The sequence below is a fragment of the Fukomys damarensis genome, unplaced genomic scaffold, assembly GCF_012274545.1.
Source record: "Fukomys damarensis isolate Sample0158 unplaced genomic scaffold, DMR_v1.0_HiC HiC_scaffold_21, whole genome shotgun sequence".
NCBI classification, from domain to species: Eukaryota; Metazoa; Chordata; class Mammalia; order Rodentia; family Bathyergidae; genus Fukomys; species Fukomys damarensis.
Genome location: NW_022900933.1, coordinates 15,231,022 through 15,249,677, shown reverse-complemented (window position 1 = coordinate 15,249,677; position 18,656 = coordinate 15,231,022). Strand labels below are relative to the sequence as shown.

General features: G+C 41.7%; 1 protein-coding gene across 8 annotated transcripts in view; it reads left to right on the top strand.

Moving 5' to 3' along the window:
* Positions 1 to 18,656, top strand: part of Dpf3 (double PHD fingers 3) — a 252,482-nt gene that overhangs the window by 138,770 nt on the left and 95,056 nt on the right. For all 8 annotated transcript variants that reach the window (XR_784515.2, XR_784513.2, XR_784514.2 and 5 more), the window contains exon 5: positions 4,673 to 4,768. Coding sequence is in view for 5 of the 8 variants with exons in the window: in XM_010645412.2 (XP_010643714.1) it covers positions 4,673 to 4,768 (96 nt within the window). In the remaining 3 variants the exon portion in view is untranslated. The remainder of the gene's footprint in view (positions 1 to 4,672; positions 4,769 to 18,656) is intronic.

The window sequence follows — 18,656 nt, the reverse complement described above, 5'->3', positions numbered from 1 at the left end:
TTTCGGGTTCTCCGATGTTGAAGTTGTGGTTTGTCATCACAGTGTAATACCTGAGAGTATATTTTGCTTAGTGAGTGTATTTTGACACAACCAACAAACAAGACAAAAACATTGCCCAGGGGCCTTGGTATCTGACCGCATGTAAAGATGGAGGGGCTTCGAGTGCTTCATGGCTCTGCCAGCATGGGGGTCATCGTGGTTGTACCATCAGCCCTGACAGGCCAAGTGGCTCAAATGTGCAGAGCACAGAGCTCCTACCTACTATGCTGGAAGCTAAAACGGGTCCATAAACCAAATGAGTTTACATATTTTTAATTAGCTTTACACTATTAAATATGTAACACACAGTCTATACATTTTCTTTCATTTTCATTTACTCATTTGACCAAAGTGTAATGGGGAGCTTCTCTGAACTGGCAATGTATTAAAAGCTAGTGATACAGAGGGACCAAAAGAGATCTGTCACCTCTGCTCATGCATATGTACTGACAGAAAGCAAATAAATAAAATAACTGCATTTTGGGAAAAATGCCATGAGAAGAACAAGCAGCATGAAGATTCAGTATAAGAGGGGAGATGGGTTCTAAGGAGTGTCCTAAAGGAGATACGGGCTTCAGCCTTGGTCCAGTGGGATGAGAGGGGCCAGCAAAAGAGAATCCTGGGGGAGAGCTTTCTGGGCAGAGGGACAGGGTGCAGGGAGCCTCTGAGACAGGTCAGAGCTTGTCATGTGGAAAGGACAGAGTGAAGGCCAGTGTGGTGAAAGCATGGTGTGGGGAGAGAAGAGCCCAGGATGGAAATGGCCAGGTGAGTAGGAGCCAGACCTCCCACACAGGCCTCATGGGGCATTGAAGTGTCTAGTGGTTTCATGTAAAATGAAAAAGGAAGCAACTGGAGGATTTTGATTAGGGCAGTGGATTTATATTTCATCAAGATCCCTCAGGCTCTACATGAAGAGCAGAGTAGATGCAGGGCCAACAGTGGAGGGAGGGACATTGGATTTTTGTAGTAGTCCTGGCCAGACAATAAAACCTTTAAAAAGGAATTCTCTTTTTCAAAAAGCATAACCACCAAACCCCTGTTACTGTCACTATAAAGGCTATTTAGAGAAACAGTGAGAAAAGTTATTTTAAAATGTGTTTATTTTCCAGATTATGTCCTTGGGCAGGGCCTGCCAGTATATTCACAGGGCAACAGCTGATTCTATGTTGGACCACCCCTGTCCTTCACTCCCAACCCAGGACTTCCCCTCTGCTTCCTGAGCCCTGGAATGAGTTTTGTTTGTTAGGATCTCCTGGCTCCTCCCAAGTGACCATTTGTATAAAGAAACTTCTGGGGTCAGGGCCACATTGCAGGAAGTGCAGACATACGGGCAGCTGCCAGCATGTCTGAGGCCAGGGTGTGGCCTGGAGGTTCTAGAGACCCATGGGAGCTGATAGGAAGAGGAGGGCCGAAGAGAAGTCAGTTCACTTCTGGAAATTGAGGCCACATGGCACAGCTGCTTTTGCCCGCCTTTAATCTTCCAACTCAGAGTCCGCATTGAGGCCATAAGTACCCTTTCCATAGAAAGTGACAGTGGAGTCAGGATTGTATTGAGATGCCAGAGATGATGACCTAGACATTCCAGACTCTTGGAACTTACCATGAATAAGTGACTCCAAGATCCAGAAAGTTGTAAGATAGCTGTATGGTTGGCAACAACAATCCTAATAACTATACCTTATGTGTAGAGTATGTTTTTGTCACTGAAGGGCCACATTGCATTTGACCTGTCATTGTCTCTTCTGACTTTTACTAGTATCCTACTGGCAGGTCAGGAAGCTAAGAGCCTTGCTTTGGACCTGGGCCAACATTTCCTAGCTATGGGCTAGAGGTTGTGTCCAGCAAACAAGCTTTTTCTCTGTTAAATGACTAAGCCTGGTCTGGAGACCCCATGTGTACTGTTGGTGGGCGGTTCTTAAATAAAACCAGTAGAGAAGCCAGAGAAGAATTCACTAGAACTGCCTTGTACTCTTTGGAAGGACTGTGTGACCAGCGGATCCTGGCTGCTGTGACTGGGACACAACAGTTTGGCAGGAAGACAGTAGCAAAGGATCACTGGCTGGGCTCCCCAATTTAAAGACAGGCCAGAGGTGGTGTCCTTTCCAGGAGGTCTCTTGGACAATGAGGGTGACATCAGATGTTCGTGCAGTGCATGCACCATCACTACAAGGATTGTGGGATCATCCTGTAATATGGTACCTGCCCACATTCCAATGTCATCTCAGCTGTCTCTCTCTCTCTGAGCCTCTGAGCTCTTGTCACTCCTGTTTCTTTCTGCTCCTTGGGCAAGCCGTGGTCCCCTCTGCCTCAGGGAGTTTGTTCTTTGCCTAGAACTCTTTCTTCTCTTCCATTTGTCTCCATTCTCAAGGCTACTCTTTGCCGTTTCTCCACATCTCACCACCCTTTGTCATAGCCTCAGGTAAGCCTTCCCTGACCCTCAGATTAGGTAAAATTCCCTTCTGACACCTTCTTGTAGCTGCTGGAACTTGGTCATCACTATTTTATAGCAGTTGGAATTATGTGGTTGTGTATGTTGTTTCAGGCCTGTCTTCTCTTCACTAGATCTATGTGTATAGACCTGTAAGGTCCGTCTGGGAACAGGACTGAAGCCATTTGCAGCTTGCCTAGCACAGGGCCTGCTATGTAATCAACATTAGCTAAATGTATGTATACTGAATGGATGAATTCCTCCTCTATAATTGGGGTGTGAAGAGATGATCATTTGTCTGAGGTCACACAGTGAGACCATAAAGAAAACCCCCGTGAGGGACATGGAGTCCAGTGAGTCTCAAGCCCCTTTCCTCTTATCCCACTTCCACAGTGAGGGGCTGAGTCCTCTGCCACGATCTCTTATCCTTCCTGTAAGCCTGGAGAACACACCTAGTTCCCCCGTCCTCTCTTCTGAAGGGAGTGAGGTGCATAGGCCCCTATATGCCATGATGCACCTTGAAATTCAGCCCTGAGGGCCAAGGAATGAATGTGAAGCTGAGCTCATGAACCTGACTTTGCTCTGTCTTGGCTTCGCGGTGTGGTGTTGAACAGTCATCGCTGGTCATTTGAGAGATGCAGATGAAAACAACACTGGGATTCCACCTCACCCCACAAAAAATGGCTACTATGAAGAAATCAACCAATAACAAATGTTGGCAGGGTTGGGGGAAGAAAGGAACCCTTCTCCATTGTTAGTAGGAGTGCAGACTGGTGCAACCACTATGGAAATCAATATGGAGATACCTCAAAGAGCCGGGATTGGAGGTTCCATTTGATCCAGCCATCCCTCTGCTGGGTATCTTTCCAAAAGAATTAAAAAAATCCTATCACAGTGATATATGTGCACCTATGTTTATAGTGGCACAGTTTGTAATAGCTAAAACTTGGAATCAGCCCATCTGCCCATCAGTTGGAAACTGGATAAAGAAGATGTGGTTTATCTATAAAATGGAATACTACTCAGGCATAAAGAATGAGAAACTAGAGTCATTCATAGGAAAATGGATACATATTGAGGATATACTCCTAAGTGAAATAAATAAGTCATACATGTATAAATACCAAATGGTTTCTCTGGTGTGAAAAATTATAATTGTCCATAAGATCCTAATGATATAATTGACAATGTGAAATAGGAAGAAAAGGGCTAAAGGTGTAGGGGAAGCGGGAAGGGTAGGGAAAAGGAAATAAGGGAAAAGAAAAAAAACATATGACTAAATGAAAAAAATGGAAATAAAGTGTTTGTAAATTGGGAAGGGAGGAGGGGGTGAAAGGAGAGCAGGGGTAAGGAGAAAAAATGAGAACCCAGACCTGTCATGTAAAGGTACAAGATCCCAATGATGAATGTAACTGTACTGTATACCTAAAATGTACCAATAAACTCAATGAGAAAAAAAAAAAGAAATGGTTTTCAGGCTCAGTTTATTCAGCTGTAAAATGGAAATGGGATTCTATCCTGCCATGTGACTCAGAGGGCTGTTGGCACAGAGATAATTCAAATTAATGATTTTTAACTCCATAGGTTGTAAAAACATTATTTTTCTTTAAAAATAACCATGAATTTTTATTTTATTTCATTTGAGACAGGGTCTTGCTTAAAAGGCCTGGCCTGCCTTGAACTCATGGTGACCCTACTGCCTCAGCCTTTTGAATGCTGGAATTTACCACATGCCTGGCTAACAATGGATGATTATGAACAGGGCATTAATGTTACATTCCAGTCAAAGGCACAGGAAGTCACTTGCTTTCATCCAACATGGTGGGGTTCCAGAAAGGTAGGGAAAGGAGAGACATATTTTTATATTTCTCAGGTGGCCCTTTAGGAACACAAAAATTATAGGAGTAAATTTTGCCAGTATTGGTGGTATAGATCTGTAATTCTGGCATTTTGGGAGGCTGAGGTAGGAGGATGGAAAGTTCAAGCCCAGCCTGGGCAATTTAGTGACTTAGCAATGCCCTGTCTCAAAATTAAAAAAAAAAAAATGCCTAGGAATGTATCTCAGTGCCAAAGGCCCAATCAATCCCCAGTACTATAAAACAAAATGAAACAAAGCAAAATAAAACATCAATGACAGCGTGAAACACTCCTTGATGTGTTATTCTTTGCATTTTATTTCTCAACTCTTGATTTTTTTAATTCCAGAGAGTTTTGGAAAATGATGAAAATGTAGACGAAGGGAATGAAGAGGAGGATCTAGAAGAGGATATTCCCAAGCGGAAGAATAGGACCCGAGGACGGGTAAGTGGGGGTACCGGAAGGGAGGGCAGTGATTCGAGAGGTGGAGGCCAGGCAAACAGGCCTACAGGGGTTCCGATCCCTCTGTAGCTAGGTCATTGTCTCGTCCAAAGTCGTACTCGGAGAAGCTGCCATCCTAGTTGATAGCCCAGAAGAGTCAGAGCTGGCAGAAGGGAGGAGAGGAGGCAGAGATACTCTGAGGGAGGGTAAGGGATGAGGAGAATGTGTCTGCTGTACTCATGACTCAGTCAGAGAGGAGGCTGAAAGTTCCCCGCCTTGCTGCATTAGTCAGCTTTCCTTTGGCTGCAATTAAACATCCTCAACTCAAAGGAGGAGAGGCTTATTGGGCTCATGGTTTTAGAGGCTCCAGTCCATAGTCTGCTGCCTCCATGGCAGAAATGTCGGTGGGAAGGGCAAGGTAGAGCAAAGATGCTGACTTCATGGCAGAGCCCAGGTACAGTGCCAGAGAGGAAGGGGCCAGGGACCACATTAGTGGCCAAAGTCATGCCTCCATGACCCACCCAGACGTATCCAAAAGTGTGCTTTACTAATCTCTGGACATTTCTGAATCTAGTCAAGTTGACATATAATGATTAACAGTCACAATTGCTGTCCTTGGGGTTGTCCAGAATGACAGGGCCAGGACATTTGTTTTGCGATGTAATTCCCTAGGTAGAATTAGGAGGCTGTTAAGAAAGCAGGGATCTATGAGTCATTAGAAACTCAAAAGCTAAAACGCAACCATATTAGGAAGATTTAAGTAATACCCAGAAATTAAAGAAGGACAACCCAACAATAAAAATAAAAATGAGAAAACACTTAAGCAAGACACAAAAACAGATATCCAGCTCACCAATAGCAAATAGTAGGACAAATGAGGATGAAAAGTCTGATAGTGAACCAACAGGACTCCCTGGACCCATAGCACAGGAGGTAACAAAATTGATCAATCAGGCTCTAGAAAAATTCAAATCAGAAATAATTTCCCAGCTAACCAGAGAGATGATGAGCAAAATAGAAGTCATGATTCGAGACTCTAGAGCAGAAACTGACAAAAAAATAGATGAGCTCAAGACTGTGATAGAAGCCATGAAGACTCAGCATAAGAAAGACATGGAAACAATGAATGCCCAACAGAGGAAAGAAATGGAATCCATAAAACAGATTCAAACAGATATCCAGGAGATTAAAAACTCTATTGAAAGTGTACGAAACAGAATAAAAGATTGCGAAGATAGAATTTCAGATATAGAAGATAGGATAGCAGTCAGTGACCGTGAAAAAAGAGGTCTATTAAAAACAGTAAGGGATCATGAGAAATCAATCCAACAACTCCTAGACGATACAAAGAAAAATAACATAAGACTGATAGGAATTCATGAAAAAACAGGAGAAAACACAAATGATATAAAAAAGCTCTTCACAGAATTAATGACAGAAAACTTCCCAAACAGAAGGGAAGAATTAGACATACAGATAAGTGAGGCATATAGAACCCCAACTAGCCACGATCAAAAAAAATCTACACCTAGACATATAATAATCAAGATTCCAGAAATCCAACAGAAAAACAAAATACTACAAGCAGTAAGAGAAAAGAAACAAATCACATGCAAAGGGAAGCCCATTAGAATCACAGCAGACTTTTCAACACAAACCCTTAGGTCAAGGAGAGCCTGGAGTGAGGTATTCCAAGTCCTAAAAGAAAAGAATCTCCAACCTAGACTTTTGTATCCTGCAAAACTCTCTTTCAAAATAGATGGGGAAATAAAATACTTCCACGACAAAGAGCACCTGAGAAATTTCATGAACACCAAACCAGCACTGCAAGGAATTCTAAACAATATCCTAGAAAAGGACAACGAAATTCACAATAACATGAGGCCCAACAGACCAAATCAAATAGGCAAGGCAAGAAACTAAAAGGAGATGGGAGAAAAAGTAAAAAGAGTCAACAAATGGACAAAAACATGACAAGAATAAGTCAAAATATATCAGTTGTAACCATCAATGTTAATGGCCTCAATTCACCAATCAAGAGAAACAGATTGGCAGAATGGATTAAGAAGCAAAATCCAACAATATGTTGTATACAAGAAACACACCTAGTGCAAAAGGAAGTCCATAGACTGAAAGTGAAAGGATGGAAAACAATTCTCCATGCGTCAGGAGTCCAGAAAAAAGCAGGGGTAGCAATCTTATTCTCAGATAAAGTAAATTTCAAACCAAAACTCATTAAGAGAGACAAAGAAGGACACTACATCCTTGTAAAGGGAACAATTCAAGAGGAAGAGCTGACAATCATAAACATATATGCACCAAATATAAATGCCCCCAACTATATAAAACAAATATTAAGTAACATGAAAAACCAAATAAGCACTAATACAATTGTAGTGGGGGATTTAAATACCCCACTATCACAAATTGACAGATCTACTAGGCAGAAAATCAACAATGAAATAATAGAACTGAACCAAGCTTTGGAACACATGGACTTAATAGATGTTTATAGAGTATTCCACCCCCAAAAACCAGAATATACATTCTTTTCGGCTGCACATGGATCATTCTCCAAAATAGACCACATACTGGCTCACAAAACAGGTCTAAATAAATGCAAAAAAATTGAAGTCATCCCCTGTTTATTATCAGATCATAGTGCAATCAAACTAGACATCAATAGCACAAGAAACTATAGAAACTTCACAAGCACATGGAAACTGAACAACACTCTCCTAAACAATCAATGGATTACAGAGGAAATTAAAGAAGAAATTAGACAGTTTTTACAAATAAATGAGAATGCCAATACAACATACAGGAATCTTTGGGACACAATGAAAGCAGTTCTACGTGGAAAATTCATAACATTGAATGCCCACACTAGGAAAACAGAGCGGGCTCAAATAAACAACTTAACGATGAAACTTAGACTCCTAGAAAAACAAGAGCAAGAAAAACCCAAAGCTCGAACAAGAGAGGAAATTATAAAGATCCGAGCAGAAATCAATGCAATTGAAATTAAGAAAACGATACAAAAAATAAATGAAACAAAGAGCTGGTTTTTTGAAAGAATAAATAAAATTGACAAACCCTTAGCTAATCTTATCAAAAAAAGGAAAGAAAAGGCTCAGATCCATGCAATTAGGAATGAAAAAGGCGAAGTCACAACAGATCCGAAAGAAATCCAGAGGATCATGAACACCTACTTTGAGAACCTGTACTCTAATAAAATGGAAAACACAGAAGAAATGGACAGATTTCTAGATACTTATGAATTACCAAAGTTGAACGAAGAAGATAAAAACATTTTAAACACCCCAATCACAATCAGTGAAATTGAAAATGTAATTAAAAACTTACCAACAAAGAAAAGCCCAGGCCCTGATGGATTCACTGCTGAATTTTACAAGACATTTAGAGAAGAACTACTACCATTACTCTTCAAACTTTTCAATGAAATTGAAAGAGAAGCTATACTTCCAAATTCATTCCTGGAAGCAAGTATCACTCTGATTCCCAAACCAGAGAAAGATACAACCAAAAAGGAGAACTACAGACCAATCTCCTTAATGAATATAGATGCAAAAATCCTTAATAAGATACTAGCAAACAGAATACAGAGGATTATTAAGAAGATCATCCATCATGACCAAGTCGGATTTATTCCAGAGATGCAAGGGTGGTTCAACATACGAAAGTCAGTGAATGTAATACATTATATTAACAAAGTCAAGGACAAAAACCATATGATCCTCTCAATAGATGCAGAAAAAGCATTTGATAAAATTCAACACCCATTCATGATAAAAACCCTGCAAAAAATTGGAATAGATGGTCTATACCTCAATTTAATAAAGGCTATTTATGAAAAACCATCAGCCAACATCATATTGAATGGCCAAAAACTGAAAACCTTCATGTTAAAATCAGGAACAAGACAAGGATGCCCACTATCGCCACTTCTCTTCAATATAGTTCTGGAAACATTAGCCACAGCAATTAGACAAGAGAAAGAAATTAAAGCAATAAAGATAGGAAAGGAAGAAGTTAAACTATCATTATTTGCTGATGATATGATACTCTACATTGAAGATCCAAAAAACTCCACCAAAAAACTTCTAGACTTAATTGACAGATTCAGTAAAGTATCTGGATACAAGGTGAATACCCAAAAATCAATAGCCTTTCTATACACAAATAACAGACAGACAGAAAGAGAAATAAGGGAAAAAATTCCTTTTACAATAGCATCCAAAAAAATGAAGTATCTAGGAATCAATCTAACAAAAGAAACAAAAGATCTCTACACTGAAAACTACAGCACTCTGAAAAAAGAAATCGAAGAGGATATAAAAAAATGGAAAGATATCCCCTGCTCCTGGGTAGGAAGAATCAACATAGTGAAAATGGCCATACTACCGAAACTGCTATATACATTCAATGCAATGCCAATTGAAATTCCAACACTATATTTCACAGAACTAGAAAAAAGAATCCAAAAATTCATTTGGAACCACAAGAGACCTAGAATAGCAAAAGCCATTATAGGCAACAGTCACATGGCACCAGGTGTAACAATTCCCAATTTGAAACTATACTACAAAGCCACTGTGATAAAATCAGCATGGTACTGGCAAAGAAATAGGCCTGAGGATCAATGGAACAGACTGGAAGACACAAAAACAAATGCAGATGTACTCAGCTACCTCATCTTCGACAAAGGAGCTCACCATCCTCAGTGGAGGAAAGATAGCCTCTTTAATAAATGGTGTTGGAAAAACTGGATATCAACCTGTCACAGATTAAAATTAGACCCTTATCTTTCGCCATGCACTAAATTAAAATCCAAATGGATTAAAGATCTAAATATTAAAACAGAAACATTAAACTTGCTGGAAAGTAAGTTAGGCAGAACTCTGGAAGACATTGGTATAGGAAAAGACTTTATGAACAAATCCTCAGTAGCACGGGAACTAGCAGAAAGAATCAACAACTGGGATCTCATCTTACTAAAAAGCTTCTGTACTTCAAAAGAAACCATTAGCAGAACTAAGAGACAATCTACAATGTGGGAAAAAATTTTTACCAGCTGTACCTCAGACAAAGGACTATTATCAAGGATATATAAAGAACTCAAAACAATCAGTCCCCCCAAATATAAAGACCCGATCCAAAAATGGGCATCCGAAATGAACAGACATTTCTCATACAAAGAAGTGAAAGCAGCAAGAAAATATATGAAAAAATGTTCCACATCACTGGTCATTCGAGAGATGCAGATGAAAACAACACTGAGATTCCACCTCACCCCACAAAGAATGGCTGCTATCAAGAAATCACACAATAACAAATGTTGGCGGGGTTGTGGGGAGAAAGGAACCCTCCTCCATTGTTGGTGGGAGTGCAGACTAGTGCAACCACTATGGAAATCAATATGGAGATACCTCAAAGAGCTTGGACTGGAGGTTCCATTTGACCCAGCCATCCCTCTGTTGGGTATCTTTCCAAGAGAACTAAAAGAATCATATCACAGAGAAGTATGTGCACCCATGTTTATAGCGGCACAGTTTGTAATAGCTAAATCTTGGAAACAACCTATTTGCCCATCCGTTGGAAACTGGATAAAGAAGTTGTGGTTTTTCTATAAAATGGAATATTACTCAGCCATAAAGAGCGAGAGAATAGATTCATTCATAGGAAAATGGATACATATTGAAGATATACTCCTAAGTGAAATAAATAAGTCCCACATGTGTAAATACCAAATAGTTTCCCTGGTGTGAATATTCTGCAACAATGCATAAGATTCTAATAAGATTACTGACATTTAGAAATGGGAGGAAAGGAGCTAAAGGTGTAGGGAAGGTGTGATACGTAGGGGAAGAACAAAAAGGGAAAAGAAAAAAATGTGAGAGAATGAAAAGATGAAAATAAAGCGTTTGTAGATGAGGGGAGGAGGGGGTGAAGGGAGGGCAGAGGTAAGGGGAAAAAAATGAGAATCAAGACTTGCTATGTAAAGGTACATGATCCCAACAATGAATGTAACTGTACTGTATCCCTAAATGTACCAATAAACTCAATAAAAAAAAAAAAAAAGAAAGCAGGGAGCTGCAGTTCATGGTCCCCAATGGCCTTTGGCCTTTGAAAGTTTATGGTATTGGGACAGGGAAGGAAGGAGTATGCGTTGGGGGATGGCGGAGGGAACCCATGGTCAGAGGAATAAAGGTGCAGAAGTAGTCCCTGGGGGGAGGGAGCCAAGCTGGGTATCCAAGTGGGTTCTGCAGAGGCCTCTTACACAAGTCCAAAGGGACTTTCTTTGCAGACCTTTGAGGATGTAGGACAAAAACTAGGTGGAGCAGCCCTATCTGGGGCTCTATCTAGGGATAGACTGCAGTTCTCCCTCAGAGAACACATTCCTTTAGGCCTGAAGGTCTGGCTTCTGCAGGCTGTAGGTGGGACTCACCCCTCCCCTGGCTAAGAGGTTAGTCTTGTGTGCCCCATGGATTTGGGCTCAGTAATAGTTAGGGCTCTCCTGGTTCTCATGCTTTAGCGCAAACCAGTATCACACAGAGATAATGGAAATGCATATTCCTAGGGCCTATACTCAGAAATTCTGATTTAGTGGGCCTGGAGCAGGGCCTTGATCTACATGATAAGCAGGTTCCCAGGTAACAACTGCATGTAGTCCAGTTCTGATGACAGGAGCTGGGCCTTCTGAAGCTGATGCTCCCTTATATAACTGTTTATCAGTTACCAAATGCTTTGACTATTTTGTCTCATCTGTTCTTTTCTCCTCATTCTTGTTGGTGTATATGTTTGCTTCATCCCCCACCCACCCTGGAGCATTTGATATTTTATCATATTCCTTGGTGTATATCTTTAATAGCTATCATTTTCATACGTAGTAAAAATAACCATTATTGTCATATGTGCTACCCAGTCCCTTATCACTTCCTTCTGATTTCTAAGAAAAAAACATGCCTCTTTATAGTTGTTTTGTTTAAATCTTAAGTCTCATTTATTTCACACATGCCTCTTCCTCATCACACACATTTTTTTCCCCTCAAGGCCTTTTATTTGTTGAAGAACTTTGGTTGTCTTACAGAATTTCTTACATTCTGGATTTAGTGGGGTTGTAGTATTTTATGCCTTCTTCTATCCACTAGTATTTCTCCAAAACTGGTACAACAATAATTTCTCCTTTCTGTGGTTTCACTTTCCACAGTTTTAGTTACTTGTGGACAATTGTAGTGTGAAAATACTAAGTGAAAAGTTGGAGAAATAAACAATTCATAAGTTTAAAGTTGTCTACCGTTCTGAGTAGTTTGATGAAATCTTGTGTCATCTAGCTCTGTCATACCCAAAATGTGATTCACCTGCGTATCCACCCTGCATATGGCACCTGCCAGTCAGTCACTTGGTATCATAGTTGTCCAGGACAGCAGATAGACTATTGGTGGTATCACAATGTTTGTGTTCAAGTGATTCTCATTCTGTGTGCTAATGGCCTCAAAGTGCAAGAGTAGTGATTGGCAGTTTGGTTAGGCCAAGGGGAAGACATAAAGTGTTTCCTTTAAGTGAAAAAGTAAAAGTTCTCGATTTAAGGAAGGAAGAAATACTGAATATTGAGTTTCTGAAGATCTATGGTAGGAATGAATCTTCTGTCTGTGAAATTGAGAGGAAGAAAGAAAGAAATTTCTGCTAGGGTTTCAGCTATACTCCAAACTGCACAGCTTATGGGCATAGTGTGTGATGAGTCCTTAGTTAAGATGGAAAAGGCTTTAAATTATAGGGCTTGGTATTATCTAGGGCTTCAGGTAATCATGGGGTCTTGGAAATATTTCCCATGGATAAGGGAGCACTGCTGCCATTTGATTAGACACTTGAATAGACCCAGGATATGTGTATATAGACATTTATTTTGAGGGGAGCAAGAAATCTTTTCTAGGTGATGATATGTACTTCTTACTGCATCTCACAAGAGGATCGATTATCCACTTGTTCTGCTTTTAGTGGTGTTGAAATCAATCCATGAATTTGGGTCTTGTCAGCCTGATCCTGCCCCTATAGAGTTCCTCATGGAAGCCATGGGTGAACTTACCTAGACCAATTACATCATGGTGGGGGGGCAGTTACAAAATAAAGAATAACTAATTCCAGCATTAAAGGGAGTTTGACATTTCTGGGCCTTTGGTGAACTCCAAGAGCTGTGTACCTCCTGACCTGCTTCCATTCCTCCTCTTCTCCCACAAAACTTACTGGAGTAGATTGTGGAAAACAGTCCTCTTCACATCTCCAGACATACAACTAAAAGGTCGAGCTTGAAGTCAGTGAACTGGAGTTAGTGTTTTCTCCATAGTAACAGTAGTTGCCACCATTCATTTTTCCTGGATATTTTAAATTGGGCACAGTGGTGGGCTCTTTACAGTAAGAGCTACTACACATAGATGGATAAGTTGGTGCCAGGTACTTTATACTATGTTCTCTGTTTCTGCTTGTCCACTACACACCAGATTTAAAAAACTTACTATGAAAAAAAGGAATACAGAAATCCTATTGTTAGATTCTTATTTTAATTACATTTAAAATTGTAATTTTTTGATATATTGGGTTAAATAAATTATTAGAATTAAATGCACTTGTCTCTTTTAATTGTTTTGAATTTAAATTACAGATTTTTTTGTGGTGTTAGGGATTCCCAATCATGAGTTCTACCACTGAGCTACATCCCCAGCTCCCCTCTTTTAAATACGGCTACTTGGAAAATAGAAATGACGAATATGACTCACATTATAATTCTGTTGGTCAGAACTTCTTTAATTCTGGTAAAGTAGTATTACTCCAAGATTAATAAGTAATGTGGTTAAAATCACTCAACCTAGTCATAAAGGAGGCAGCATTTGAACACAGGTCTTTTTTTTTCCTCACTGGTCCAGTGCCCGTCTTGTAGCCAAAGTCCTACTTGTTGAATGATGGAAAACAGAAAGGAAAGTCATATTTCAACCTCAGAGAGAAAATGCTTGGCCATAGAGGACTGACTTGGGATCTTCCTGATGCTGGCCAAATGGCAGCTCATGGCTCCTTGTTGTGCAATGACATTTCCATGGCTCCCAGAAGAGTTTGGGTGAGCCTCCCTGTGCTAAGTGTGTGAAGCTGCTTTTACCTACAGCCTCCAGTAAGCTGTCTTGCCATCCCTTAAAGTGGCCAATTCCAACTGCTGCTGAGACTGGAGAACAACCACAATTATACCTGTTGTCAGACTATGGACTACTCTCTCTGAGTAGTCCTGGACTGCGGCTTCAGTACCACCCAGAAGTTTGCTAGGAATGCAGGAGTCCAGCCTCCATCCCAATGGACTGGATTAGGGTCCGCACATTGACTGTCCCCGCCAGATCCTCTATGCATACACTGAACAGGCCAGGGCTAAGGAAGAAATTATAAGATGCACTCTGCACTACTGGAACTCTTACCCTGTCTTAGTTATCTTCTCATTGCTGGGACAAAATACCTGACATGCACAAGTTAAAGGAGGAGAGATTTATTTTAGCTTACAGGTTGTAGAGGTTTCAATGCACAGTCAGCTGACTGCAAGGCAGGGAAGCATGGCAGATGGGCATCGTAGAGAAGAAGCAGTCCATGACAAGTCAGACAGAAAACAGCAAACATTAGATCTCTTTTTCCCTCTTATTCCATTCGGACTACAAGCCTGTTGGTTGGTGACACCCACATCCGGCGTAGGCCTTCCTACCATCCACACCCAGAATTATGCAGACTAAACCAATCAGCAGACTAATTCAGTTATCGCCCTTATTCCACATTCACACACCCTAGATCCAGCCAACTCTGAAAAGCCCCATGTATGGGCCCATGAGGCTTGTGGGAACATCCACATACAAGCCCTAACAGCCCTATGAATTCACATCCTAGCTCTATCACTGGCTACAACTTAAGAGAATTATGTAACCTCTGTGACCTTGGCCACATGGTGTACTCCAGGCCTCAGTTTTCTTATCAAGAAATACAATAAAATAAAATGGGAGTAATAACATCACCAATTTTGAGTGCTTAATAAAGGCTAGATATCTTTGGGAGGGTGCAGCACAAGAAACAACTCTCAGAGTTTTGACCAGGTATATTCCTGAGGGTGAAGGGCAGTTCAAACCCAACAATTCATAATTGTGTCTATGGTAACCTCAGCCTGAGAAAGCAAAGCTTTTAAAAAACTCATGAGTGTATTGAGTCACCCATCTAAGAATCATCAATAAATCAATCAATCAGTATTTATTGATGCACGGTGGTGCAGTCCAGGGGTTTTTATAGTTAATGAAGTACAAATTCTGCTGCAGCAGACCTGGGAGATGGGGTCTGAACTCCTGCGTAGCTCATAAACTCCTGGTACTGCTGGTCTGAGGTCCACGCTTTGCATAGCAAGGGTGTAGAGCAATGGTTCTCAATTATTTTGGTCTCAGCAATTCTTCATAGTCTTAAAAATTACCAAGAGCCACCCAAAGTAATTTTTCTGTTCAGTTAACTAATGGTTTGCTATATTAGAAATTCATACAGAAAAAAAAATTAAGAGCACACAAACTCACAGTGAAAATACCATCACATGCCATGTAGTCTGGAAAATTCTGTCTCACACTTGTGAGAGAATAAGAATGAAAGAGGCAAGCGCTGTTTCAGTGCATTATGAAGTAGTTTTGCTGCTCATTCCATGATCACTCTTTGAAAAAAACTCCTATAGAAGAACTAGCTCTTGGCTCGAGACTGTCTGCCCTAGTTTAGGGTCTTTTAGTTTCAGGAAACACAATGGCTTGAGCAAAATGGGTAGGATTTGAAAAGCTGCTGGGTCATGCCCCAAATTTGAGCAGTCTTTGAAGTTCCAAACCACAAGAAGGGCAAGAAAATGGCAGGGATTTAGGACTGGGGAACAGTGAAGAATTTAGACGGCTTCTCCCCTCTATGTTTCCCACCTTCATTTGCTAATGACTCACTTTCTTGCTCCTCTGTGTACATGGCCTCATAGCTGCTGAATTTATGGTCCTCACAGTTCAAGTGGACTGTACTAAACTAGGCCCACTGTTTACCGATTCCAAGTCCCTTAGAGGTAGGATTTGATTGGCCCAGCTTGGAGGTACGATAAGATTGGTTCAGTAAACAGGTGACTAATCCTAAATCAGCCAGTCACCTGTGGCCAGAGGGGCAGGACAGGGCTATGTGGTGCAGTCATGGCTGCCTTGGGCAACCAGTGTTATGTGAATGGGAGTTGGGGTGGGGAGCAGTGTCATGGAGTGGTCAGTTCTCATGAAGGCAGGATGGGTTTCTTTTTGAGAGTCAACTTCAAAGATTCCCATAACAGTTTGGAAAACTAGGTCTTGCACCTTCTACTGGTTCCATGACTGGGTAAGTCATGAAGCATCTCTCAGAACTTGTTTGGCCAAGAGACAAATAGGAATAACAACACAATTGGGCTAACTTATAGGGTAATTTTAGGAGTGAATTGAGCTAATATATGTGAAAGAACTTTATAGGCTCTGTGCCCAGCATATTGCTACAGCAAGTGTAAGGGATTCATTTTAAAGTATAAAATCTTTGCCCTCAAGGATGTTAGAATGAAACTGGGGAGAAGGTGCTAAAACCCATGGTACTATACAGCAAGCTTCTAAGCATGCACTAACTAAATGCAACAAGAGTCCAGAGGAGACAGACATCAGTGTGGGCAAGCAGGGAAAATAATTTGTCAAATACTTCCTGTGGGCTTAGCATTGTCCCCTGTGGTTAAACACCCCTTGACTCTAACTCAGCAATTCTGCTATAGAGATGTTGCTGGGCCTATTTTGTGGATAACACTAAAGTTTACTAGGAAAGTAACTTGTCCAAGACACATAGTGGATGCTATGGTTGGATTTGGGTTGAGTGTCCCCCAAGACTTTGTCTTGAAATTTAATCTCCTTTGTGAAATATTGAGAAGGTGGTAACTTGATCTGACTACAGAGTTTAGAGATAGGCCTTTGGGAGGTGATTAGCATTAGGTAAGATCATGAGGGTAGAGCTTCATAAGAAGGAGAGACCAGAAGAGAGACATACACATGTGTGCTCTTTGTCTCTTGACGAATGATGCTCTCTGCCAGTTGGAGACTCTGCCAGCACAAAGGCCATCACCAAAGGAGGTCCCTAGACCCTGCACCTCTAGAATCATAAGTCAAAGTTAACTTTTCTCTCTTAAAAAATAAACTAGACTACCTCTGGTATTTTATTACAGTAATAAAAACCTGACTAGTACAGCTGGTGTTCAAACCTATGTCTTCCTGACTTGAAGGTGATGTTCCTTTTACTCTTCTATGTGGCAATAGGAAAATTTTTGGAAGAGTGGGATGCTGGCAGGACTAAAGCATAGATTGGATATGCATGGGCAGAGGAGAGGCTAGCCATGACAGAGCTTAGGGAATGCAGACATGGCTATCCCTTGAGCCTGGGGTAAACCTGATGGAGTAACCACTAAGCTGCCATTGGGTAAGTGGATTGTAGGTAGATGGGTAAATGGGTTGTAGGTGACAATGCAAGAATGTGTGAGTGACCCTCATCCCTTTTGTCTAAGTGGTCTGGCAATCTGGAGGTGGAGCCCACAGATTGGCTGGGGCAATATGGAGGCAGAGCCCCAGCTGGTGGGTTCTTTAAGCTCTTTAGGGCACAGTGGATGAGATCCTGGATTAGGGGATGGAACAGAGAGGAAATGCCAAGCCCATGATGGCCTTTGAAGGAAGAAACAATAAAATTTGAATGCAGAGAATGAAGAAGACCAAAGATGATTGACTGACTGCCTGCCTGCCTGACGGACTCATGTATTTAGCAAATGTTTCAGGGCTGTTTATGTGGCTGGCCAGCTCTGTGCCTGGTTCTGAAAATATTGGTGACCCAAAGAGATGGCTCTTCACTTCACTTGGGGTAGACAGAAAATCAATAAGTAAAGCAACACATGTGTGATAGAATGGCAGACAATGCTAAGTGCTGTGAGGAGACAGACATAAAGCAGGGTTGAGGAAAGAGAATGAAGGAGAGGGTGTGAGTGGGTAAGAGGGCTTCTAGGGGGAGCTTCTCAGGGGAAGCAACAGTGGCCCAGGACAAGTTGTATTTGAGTAACCTCAGGAAAAATCCTTTGCCCATCCCCTCAAAGGCCCTATGTCCGTGATCCATACAGTTGGGGAAACTGAGGCACAAGGACTGTGGAAGCACACATCTATCATGCTGGCCACCCCCGTGGTGGGTAAATGAATGCAAGCCTGGCTTTCTGTGGGCCACTGCTGCCTGCTGTCCCTGCACCCCGATTCCCGGTGCTTCAGTCCGTCGAGGTGCTCCCTCCTCTTCTCCCTGGAGGTATTTCTAATCCCATGGAGCCCCTTCCACATCAGCTGTGGCCTCGTCATTCTGCTTGACTTTATTTCACCTGATCAGAGGTGGCAGTGACAGGGCTACAGGCTGCATATGTCAAGCTGTCCCTAGCTTCACCAAGGAGGCTGAGGACAGCTGAGGGCGACTACCCTTGGCTTTGTGGGTATGGGGGCCTGTTAGAGCCTCAGGGTGACTGCCAGAGCCTCCCGCTCCCTCTTGGGGACAACTCTGAGTCATGAGGGCAAGGGGAGGGCTGCTGGCTGTCAGTGTGCCGGGTGGGGGTGGGGAGCGGCCAGAGGAGGGAGGTGGAATTCGTGATTTGTTTTGGAGAGGAGCTGAGGCAGTGAGTGGCAGAGGTGGCAGCTTGGCAGGTGGGCTTGATTGTGGAGTGTGTGCTTTGTGATGTGAGTGCTGCAGGCCTTTCCTTTGTGAAGTCTCCTTTGAGGTGTGTGCACTTGAGAGAGAGAGAGAGAGAGAGAGAGAGAGAGAGAGAGAG